The sequence below is a fragment of the Mizuhopecten yessoensis genome, unplaced genomic scaffold (assembly GCF_002113885.1).
Source record: "Mizuhopecten yessoensis strain PY_sf001 unplaced genomic scaffold, ASM211388v2 scaffold8497, whole genome shotgun sequence".
NCBI classification, from domain to species: Eukaryota; Metazoa; Mollusca; class Bivalvia; order Pectinida; family Pectinidae; genus Mizuhopecten; species Mizuhopecten yessoensis.
Genome location: NW_018407577.1, coordinates 108,885 through 120,182, shown reverse-complemented (window position 1 = coordinate 120,182; position 11,298 = coordinate 108,885). Strand labels below are relative to the sequence as shown.

At 35.5% G+C, this 11,298-nt stretch overlaps 1 protein-coding gene across 3 annotated transcripts in view; it reads right to left on the bottom strand.

Annotated features, from left to right (window-relative positions):
- The window catches only part of LOC110456060 (AP-3 complex subunit delta-1-like), a 54,614-nt gene that overhangs the window by 26,178 nt on the left and 17,138 nt on the right, over positions 1-11,298 (bottom strand). For 2 of the 3 annotated variants that reach the window (XM_021506594.1, XM_021506595.1), the window contains exons 4-10: positions 9,376-9,456; positions 8,848-8,955; positions 7,686-7,815; positions 7,149-7,288; positions 5,921-5,994; positions 4,661-4,710; positions 1,893-1,942 (exon numbers count right to left, since the gene is read on the bottom strand). In XM_021506594.1, the coding sequence (XP_021362269.1) occupies positions 1,893-1,942; positions 4,661-4,710; positions 5,921-5,994; positions 7,149-7,288; positions 7,686-7,815; positions 8,848-8,955; positions 9,376-9,456 (633 nt within the window). The remainder of the gene's footprint in view (positions 1-1,892; positions 1,943-4,660; positions 4,711-5,920; positions 5,995-7,148; positions 7,289-7,685; positions 7,816-8,847; positions 8,956-9,375; positions 9,457-11,298) is intronic. The other variant, XM_021506596.1, reaches the window with a different exon arrangement.

The following is an 11,298-nucleotide window of genomic DNA, read 5'->3' as shown; positions in this document are numbered from 1 at the left end:
TGTTATAAATGCGATAATGCATTCATGTTGACCTCTGACGTGACCCTCTATGGGATGTTGTTAGATCTTCAACGCGACATATCAGTAAACGGGAGCGATGTGAAGATATAATTTTAATTAGATTGCTCTCACACAAACTAATGACGTAACAATCAATACCTGCTTGCAAGAGCAGATAACTCTGCAATACAAAAAGACAGAATACCTGTACAACAGCTGTAAATGATCTGAAGTCTGAGTGTCAACATGGCAGGAAATTGTAAAACGCAGGACCAACACCAGGCAAGGGATTGATCTTATAGCCAGAACAGGGCAATCTCATTGAGAATATAAACAACCTGATACAATTTCATGTGTTCTGATCATCATGCGCAAGATAAATCGCATCTAATGTAAATGTTATGGGAGATTCCAAGATAATCCAACATAAACAGAAATAAATTTCTAAAAAGAAGGAAGAGTTGACACTAATTTGTGGAGCTTATATGTAAGTTTAAAAGCTGCCAATGATAAGATACATGTAAGTTTGGTAGTGTAAGGTGGTGTTTTGCTGTAGGTACAGATACAACAATGCCATTACAAATTTGAATATTTGAACACTAAGTATGTTCACTGACGATATTCTGTTGTGTCTTAGCAAACCCCATCATGTTCTCTTCTTAGTGTATATTTGGATTTAACATATGTACAAGCAACATCATATTCTTTTGACCTCTGCTGGAAAAACGACTGAGGCAATAGTTATGGTTGGCTAAACAGCCTTAGTGTACTCTCAGATCCTCAGGGAACAGAAAGAATCTTCAAAATGGTGTTGGCCACAATGAAGTAACATTAATTAGACTGGAGATTATATTATTCCATCAGATTAACATCATATTAACTATCTTTAGTTATTAATTAAGTGTCTGTATGCAGTTGGAACAGGAAATTTAACAAATGAAAAAAAAAATCCAAATTTGTGTCCAATGTATTTTTCATATGACATAAATGGAAGGTACGTCTCTTTCAAAAGGAGAAACAGATTAGCTTTCATTTCGTTGTTCAAATATAATACATAAAATGTCAAAAAGAAAGTCCACAATCAATAAATAAAAAGTGCCAAAACTTGTATGCAGTAAAAGACAAGAAAAAAAGGAATTTAAAAAATAAAGGAAAATCACAAGTACCCGAACCTCTGATAAACATTCTCTGCATCTCATGACAAAATCAAAATCAAAAGGGGAAATGAAAAATCTGCATGAAGCGAAACAGGTCTATATAATGTGAAGGGGAAGGTCATACAAAGTAACACCTCCTCAACCATGATCACAGGTAGTTACCACACCACAGGTAAATATACAGGTGTGTCGTACAGGCCACAACGACCATGCCATGTCCCCTCCAGCCCCGTACCTCCTTACCGGTAATGTGTAATAAGGTATGATGTGATTCATACTGAACATCAAGCTGTCTGCTACAACCAACAGTGACGGCAAAACACAAGCATGCTTGATAGCTACCAACATATTACTACTGGCCCATCCTTCATAAGACAAGAAGTAATAATCAGCTTTTGATATCTAGTAAAACATGTTTTGTCTCACTTAATTCCGAAACTTTCCAGCTTTCAAAATACATTCACCATGCATCAAAATCACCCCTCTGTTTGAAATTTGAACTTCTGTACCTAAATTTCTAAAAGATTTGAAAAAACAATTTGACAACGCTGAAAATTTTCCCATTTTAGGGTTATGAAGTGAGTATTTATCTTTATAAATGCTGATAATATACATTTGAGAGGTAGAGATATACTTGGAGCACCCATGCAATGTGACAGCGCTGTATGACAGACGACAGCCAGTTAAGCACCGAGATGAAGCAGACACCTTGACTGTTCAGACAATAAAAAGTACCTGAATTGAGGCGGTGTGGTTCGGGATGCCTGAAGATATAGAAATGAGTACTGTAATCAGAGGAGAGAGAACCATTAACTTGTCAGCAGTGATCCTGGTACTACAGCATACAAAGTCATTAGCATTCAACATCATACACATAGTAATTCATAACACTCATTTACTTTCACTTTGCAAATAGTTTACATTAAAAAAAAAAAATCATGTTACTTTCACTTTGCAAATAGTTTACATTAAAAAAAAAATATCATGTTACTTTCACTTTGCTAATAGTTTACATTAAAAAAAATCATAGACTTGAACTTTCTTTCTTTTAAAACTTTTGATATCATGTTTTCTTTAACTCTTCAAAAATAATGTAAATACATTTATCTAACATATCATTTAAATATAAAGTTATATTAATTGATCAATAAAAGATTTTGTTTTCCAAATGAACAAGGAACTCTTTAAATACAATTATTTCATTTAAAAACTTTTTATAAACAAAACAGATTCTGAAGTAAAAAACATAATTGTTAGTGGTATTTTCAGAAAACCAATTAAAGATGTGTTTCAAACCCTGTGTAACAACACACAGTATACATATATTAGTAGCAAAGTTTTTTATATTTAATTTCACAAATTATAAATGATAGTTAACAAGTTTATATTCAAAGTGATTATATGTTAATAGTTTTAAATAAAAACTAAAAGTCGAATCACTACAGACATATGTCTCTGAATGTCATTAAAGTGATATCTTGTCTAGTATAGCAGGCATCATGTAGATCTCATCAAATATCAACAGATGGATATATATATCGTAGAAAATTCATGGCCATAAGCATTTAAAGTGAATTCAGGACAATTTAATCAAGCAAAGTCTCAAAAATTAATATCTAACATTAACACAAAGCTATGACAAAGTCCCACACCCAAGTTACGAATGACTGGAGACTCACAAAAAAAACAACACCTGGAGACTCATTCAGAAAAAAACCCACCTTGTTTCAAAGTATACTTATTATTATTCGCTGTACAATTCTTGACAATTAAAACATTGTAAGAATCAACGGTGGCAATCATATTTTATCAAATGAACAGGAAAAGAATGTTTATTAAGAAATACAACTAATCATAATTAATGAATGGCAAGGAATTATCCCATGCAAATCAAACTCGGAATGAAAAAAAATTGGTTTCCCTTTGTCTCCAAGATCTGTAATATATGTTTTCCTTAAACAGTACGCTAATAAGTAAGAGGATACCTAAAAAGTATTTTTATGACATTTCATAATTTCTTGTGATGTGAAAGCAACACAGTACATGTAATTGGAAAAGACAGAAAAATTCAAGGAGTGCAAAGTAATCAATATCAGCACAATGTTAATATAAAATTACTTCAATCAACTGTGAATTAAAAACTGCTATATTTAATTTTTGCTTGAAAAACTTGTACATCTAAAGCAAGGTTGTAACATACCTTTAGTACTTACAACTAAAATCAAAATAAAATTCTAAAATGACATCTCACCTCCAAAATAAATAGATGGAAAAGTCTGTATAAACACAACTTCTTATCCTGAAGTTGACTAGTCTATATATCCTCATAATGTCAAGGTCTGCTCTAATTGAACTCATTATCCCCTAAAACTTCCTAATGAACTATTCTAACATTTGTATTGGAAGAGTTCAAATATGTCTTCAGGGGTGAATGAGTTAGACATACTGAAGAACACTAAAATTATGAAATGTATGTAATTTCCAATGACTGTTCAGTAGTTTCAAACGTGTTGCATACTATCAACAAACAAATCAGAAAACATCAGCCAAGATGTATGACATACACACAAGATGTATGACATGCACACAAGATGTATGACATACACACAAGATGTATGACATGTACCCAAGCTGTATGACATGCACACAAGATGCATGACATGCACACAAGATGTATGACATGCACACAAGATGTATGACATGCACACAATATGTATGACATGCACACAGGATGTATGACATACACACAAGATGTATGACATGCACACAAGATGGTTTTTTTTTTCGTTTTCATTATTTGTGCAGGTTTGTTACAGGTCTATTTGCCTGGCTTCAGATGAATATGATTTTTTTTTTATTTAAAGGATACTGTGTACATAGAATAACACAATCAAGAGGCCACTAGCATAACATCGCTAGGTGGACAGCTGTTCAATGTAAGGGAACGCTGGGAACCTTGTTAGTCTCGTCGTTAACCGCGAGGATCATAAAGACAATACAGGACACAGATGTATGAAGTTTTATCCAATAAATGACACGTTAGGTGCAGTCTGAGTTGCTGCTATTTTTATAATTATCAAAACAAAGACAAAGATGTACATGCCTCAGGGTTCAGAAAGTTCCCATCTCTGCATGGTCAATAAAAGTACAAAAAGGGGAGGAAACTCCTGGAGCCTGGTTTCCATTAAGAACATATATATTTCTCTGTTGTCTTGTTGCCAATATTTCCACAATGAGTTACAAAATACTCAATCCTAAAACTGGACCTGATGTGTCATTGGGATACTGAACATTGATGAGCTGATGAACCCGTCACATTTCAACGTCATCATTATACATGCTTTGTAAGTTTAGTGACCAAAGAGGCCTTGACATTATGTAAATAAAAAGAAAATAAACAAAACAATCAGACATAAATGCATTCACAGCTGGAGTAAACGGGTGTTAAAGATTAGGCACTACGCTAGGTGAGCGGTCAGTCTGACCGGGACACTCATACATACCCGCTATCACAGTGTTGATGCACTCGTACAGAAGTGACATGGCAGACGTGCTGAAACACAAAACAACAATCGCTACATCTCATCTTTAGCATCACAGTACATGTATATAGCCACAAATTATTCCAGGTATCCTTTGGGGAAATTTGTATACATGTCTATACACTATTTTGTAATATTTTTTGTTATTATCATTAAAGGGACATTTAATTAGTGATGTAATTTTTTTTATAACCTTGTCACAAACTCACCATGATTATATAGTGTCGTACTCCCTATGAACAATTCATGTCGAGAAATTGACAAGAGACAATGTTTTCTTGGCGTTTTTAATCAGTAATGGAGAAATCCTTAACTGTACAGCCGTACGATTTAGCCACAGCTGTTGTTGAAATTAATTTATTCACGCTAACGATTATGTCTTTCCAGCCGAGGAATGAAGGTAACTTCTCTCTTTTTTTGCCTAGCCTCTCTGAATACAAGTATATGCATCTATTTTGAATTAAAATCATCTTCCAACAGCATCTAAAACATCGTTACCAATGAGTGATCTATTTTACGTTTAAACCTATTGATATCACACTTTCTGCAATTTGAAATTCTCCCTGCAGCACCCTCTCAGTGTGTGCATGCCCTAATCCAAAGGTGAACAGAAATATCTGATAAGAGGTTAATGTTATGAAACTTATAATCCTTACTTGCGATTTATTGTGTAAATTCAAGAATGTGTTATGTGTGAACTCAGACTCATAACTGACACTGTTGTCGGTCGACAGCGTAGTGCTGTACATGTTCATAGAAATGCCCGGAAATTGCGCTATTTTGGTCGTAGCTTTTTTTTATCACCGGCTTTCCCACAAAATGAAACTGACCACACTGGACGTTTGCTTCAGGTCATGTCATTATCGACTACGTAAACTTTCGTTAAGTTTTCAGTATCGACTTGATTTTCAAATAATCAAAAAAACTTACTTCACTAAATTGTCCCTTTAATGTAAGGATTCACTATAAAAGATGATATACCTTCCTATACAGTATACAACCACAAATTACTACAGGGTTCCAATAAAGAATACTACATGTAGTAGCCACATTTACTGTGGTTGTCCCACTATCCAGCTAGTGTTTTAGGGAGCCTATTGACTATTTGGTCATAACTACCTAGTAATCAGCCTTATTTACTGATATGCAGTGAATGTTGTGTAGACATATGTAAACCATGGTCTGATGTAAAAGACCTTCAATAACAAAATCATACTGTACCTGTGAATTAGATTGGTGAGGGGCTCTATAAGTTTCTTTCCGAGTCGAGGCTCCAGAGGGGTCAGTGCACTAAACTGCAATTTTCAGTAATACATATATCTGATCACATTTTCTACTGTGGTAAACCATAGGTTACACAGAAATATTGTCTGGTCAATGTTTCACTTAAGTCACTTGATTTTTAAATCTTCAAATATTTATATCACTCCTCTTGAAAGGACATTCATGGCAACAGACACATTTTTGGAGTGAATTCTTTTAAGAAAGGGTGCAAAATATTTTGGGGTTTTCTTATGGAAGTATTACACAACAGTTTTTTTAAAAACAACAAGCCATTCAGATTGGTATGTCTCGCCTGTGCCCCGCTTTGGCCATCAAAGCACATATCAGAGAAACTAACTTAAACACAAAAACTTAATGTTGATCGAGATGCTGACAAAGTCAATGGACCATGACAGGTAGGCTGCATCCAGCATTTGATACATGGGTTGAGATGTACTACCTAAGATGCATCTATGGTCCAAGTTTGGTTGGTCTAGCACTTATATACTTTCAGTGAAACTAACTAAAACGCAAAAACTTAATGTTGACGCCATAGCTGTCAAAGCAACACCTTAGTCACGCTTCCACTTTGTGGCGGCGAGACAAAAATCACAGTGCGGAGTTATGGTTCGAAATCCTTGTGTTTTTACATAAAGACAGCCGGATGTGATAGCAGTTGTTGTAAATGCTTGGTTTATTAGTAAGCGATATTCTCTGATGATGTAACCTAAAAGCCAACCTAACAGAAATACATAATATGTAAGTAATGACAACAGACAGTATTTTTGAGGGAAAATACTCATTTAGAAGTGTATATTTACAGACTACGTCTTAACAGCCTTTTAACCCTTTCAACCCTATGTAACTTTAGTAGACTCTACCATGCATTGATCTGGATGAGTCCTTTACGGTCTACTGTGGTGAAAGGGTTAAAGTTAGGTTACAGGTATCTATCTACAACCGTAGGAGTATGATAACATCTTTTCTTCATTTCAAACATCAAATACTACCAAACAATTTACCTATGACTTTAAACAAATTTTCTAAAACTTGCGATTTGACACATAGACCTGATCTCTCGGTGTGACCCCAGACCCACCAAGACATTACCAGTTTGACCTCTAGCCTAAACAGGCTGATATTACGTTTGACCTCCAGACCTAACAGGTTGATTTGTTGACATTACCAGTTTGATGATTTTGATGAGGACCCAGTTGTTGGTGGAGCTAGTCATCAGCTTGAAGAAGAGTGGGGCCAGAGACAAGTAGTTCTTTGGGTTTTTTCTTGCCAGCTCACAGATCACATTCACTGCCGCCGACTGTACACCTGTAACAAACACTGTCACCAATCACGCCCGTACAATGTCATTATTGTCAAGTATGTAGCTTTCACTGTGGCCAATCACGCCCGTACAATGTTATCATTGTCAAGTATGTAGCTTTCACTGTCACCAATCACGCCCGTACAATGTTATCATTGTTAAGTATGTAGCTTTCACTGTGGCCAATCACGCCTGTACAATGCTATCATTGTCAAGTATGTAGCTTTCACTGTCACCAATCACGCCCGTACAATGTCATCATTGTCAAGTATATGTGTGACATTTATCATGGGCAATTACGCCTGCACAACCTCAACAAAGTTGCTTGCATCAAAATTTGAATGAAAAACATTGAGTACCCGTAATCAAATTGAGAAAGTAGTATTCCTTGGAGATACTGACCTGGGTCGGAGTCCTCCAGCTTTTCCTTGAGTCGGGGAAAGGCTGGTCTGAGGGCCTCAGGGAACTGTAGGAACACCTTGTACATGATCAGTACAGCCTTCTTCCTCAGGTACGGCTTGGTGGACGTCATCTACAGCCGGACAGGTAAACTTACTCATCAGTCGGAACACTCAGTGCTTTATCATTTAAAGTAAGTATCTGTCAACCCACTCTAGAACATTCCTCTCTCAGACATTTAATTCTAATTAGAGTTCTTATTGAGCCTAGGGATGATTGACACAGAGGTTTACTTGTCACGTTTAAATTTCTGAAAACATTTAACATGTGACTAAATATGAAGGTTTGAAGTACCCAATTTCCCTGAACGCATATTTTGATAATGTTCTAACTCGCAAAAACAAATCCCCCTGAAGTTTGTGAATGAAATAAGACATGCAGTAAAATATTGTAATTCCATTTACTGACATGAAACAGAACATGAAGTATAGCTTCGCATGTCAGTTTTCAGTTAGCATTTACTCTCTGTTCCTTTCTGATGTTGAATCAGTATTGACATACATGTATATAGTATTCAAATATGATTTAATCTAGACCTTCCAAAATTCCAATTACTACAGACTAACTGCCTTTAATCACTGCCTTCCCAAATCCCAATTACTACAGACTAACTGCCTTTAATCAAGACCTTCCCAAAATCCAATTACTACAGATTAACTGCCTTTAATCAAGGCCTTCCCAAAATCCAATTACTACAGATTAACTGCCTTTAATCAAGACCTTCCCAAATTCCATTTACTACAGACTAACTGCCTTTAATCAAGGTCTTCTCAAATTCCAATTACTACAGACTAACTACTTTTAACCTAGGAATTCCCAAAATCCAATTACAATTATCAATTGTCATTTTTTAATCATCCAAAACTCGGGAAAAAGATATAAATATAAATTCTCCAGTAGCTAGGGATACTTAACTGTGTGTGGCATTTTTTAATCAAAATGATATAATCTATATTATTAAGTCAGAAATTTAATTTAATGAGCGATAACATTTTTGAATTCCAAGTGAAAGCTTAACATCTATATAACTTGTAAAGGATTAAATACAGGAAACTAAAGGAAGTATGAAATCTTTAGATTACACCATCAGTCCATGTGTACTTACCAAGGTCATGAGGTCGTTGGCGAGGTCACGGGCCAGGTCAGCAGATACAAAGCAAGCCAGGCCGTTGAGTGCCACTCCAGCATCATACATGTTGGTGCTGATCAGATCCTGTAATGTCAACACAGGGCTGTATGATAACATGCTATCTTATCAGTGAGATACAATCCCATTGTAACTAAATATTTACATCAAGTTCTCGTATCCTGTACCTGTATCTGTCATGTAATAGAATATGACAAATGTATTAACATTGTTTAAATGTGACAGTTTTAACAGGTGTAATGCATGGGTGAAATGGTCACTTTTTTTGGAAAACTGATGTGATGGAGCACACGAAACAGAGCTGTCAAAACATCACTAAATGTAGCCGACAAAAAAACACACAAAATGATTGAGCTTTCAAAACACAGATTAAAAAACCCACCAGACCTGTCAAAATTCCATGCTTCGGGCCATGAAAATCCCTCTATATAATAGTTAAAACATAACTGACTTTTTATATATCTCGTGCCACTTTGAACAACCTACCTTACGGATCATGTTTGTAGTCAACATAAGTACATCTGTGCCCTCATGGAAACTCTGTCCCGCAGCCAGATAGCCAATTCTCTGGAAAATGTAAATGATGTTTTATTTCTCAACATCAATTTCATAAGAAACAAGGTTACTGCGAAGCGGTACATAATATGCCCGTCACACTGTGAATGAGCAGTTGATTGTATTGTTGAAATATATGAAATATTTGTGAGTAATTGATGTTAAAGGAGAAATAATTTTGTATACCTGGTAGATCAGTGAGTGCAATAAAACATGGAATGCATGTACTATCGCATTAATGAAACCAAGGGAAATAAGTCTATTCATTATGATTATGGTCAGATAATTGTAATATCACTCACTGATTTGTCTGACCTTTCATGGTAATTATCCTTCCTATGAAGTTTGAAGTTATTAATCCATTGAAAATTACTCTTTACAATAACAACGAGCATGTAAAATCATAAAAAAGTAATTCAAATACACTAACCATTCTAGATCTTACTACCCTAATTTGAGGAAATCATCCTCTGTAGCAACGGAAATATTTAATTCACAAGAAGAGGCACTCCAATATCAGAAAAAAAGCCTCCAAATAGTATGATTTTGTTATAAAATTTGCTATTAATTATCATTCAGGTAACATTAATATTATCTACTGTTGTATTCAACATAATTGTCATACTAAACAGTTACAAATTGCAAACATTTGGGTACATGTTTCAGGCTCCTGATGAGTCATATCATGTCAGCTAGGTAGAAGGCCATCTATTGCAAACTGACGACTCTTTTGCTGAAAAAAATATGCTAACAAAGCTTTGTTTTGGCGTTGGTGAGCTAACACATGCTATAGATTTTAATTTTCACGGCTAAGTTGACCCCATCATTGTAATGTATCTAGTTGAAAAACCACCGACATACGGCCAGTACCTGGCGACTGCCCCACAAGGGCCTCGAACCCGCGACCCAGTGGTGGACGGCTAGTGGTAGCAGAATGTCAGATGCCTTAACCACTTGGCCACTGCGGTATCGTGCAGCAACTTTGTGGCTTTACAAGAGATACTGTTTCACACACAGTTACATACAAGAGAACTTCTCACTAATCTTACCATTGAAGCAGTCACAGGTGCTATCTTTGTATAAGCATACAAATTACGGTGTTCAAGGAAGTTAAAGTTAGACAAATTAAAGGCATAAATTTTCACTACTTTTATTTTACTATGTTCAACTTAATTGATTTTAAATGTTAACGACCTTGTCGTGAGTCAGCCAATTTACCAAACTATAATAACTGCAAACTCTTCACTTGTTTTTCCCTTATCAGCCTCTGGCCATCTACTTTTATCCACAGCATGATATAGCTGATATTTTAATACTAAGGTGGGTTTTTATGTTTATGTATTGATGAACAAATGTTTAAAGTTGTCATAGCAGCAAAGAGAAAGTTAGCAATATTGGTGCTTAAATAAGTCAAATACAGTGATCTTAGTCAGTGATCTTAGTCAGTGATTTGGCCTTATGAAGGCCCCTTCCCCCTGCTAATTTTTGCTGTTTTTCCCCAAAATCATGATTTTTGTGGGTGATATATTCCCAAATCAACAGGCACAGGCCCCTGTGGAAAGGAAGTAGAACAAGGTTACCGCAAGCGGTATATAATACGCCCGTCACACATTGAATGAGCAGTTGTTTGTATGATTGAAATATATGAAGTATTTGTGAGTAATTGATATTGAAAGAGAAATCATTCAACATAACTGGTAGATCAATGAGTGCAATTCAACATCATGGAACACATGCATCGCATTAATGAAACCAAGGGGAATAACTCCAATAATTACGGTCGGATAATGGCGGTTATCGAACTTGTCCGAGGTTTCATGGTAATTAACCTTGTTGTGAAGTTTGAAGTTAATC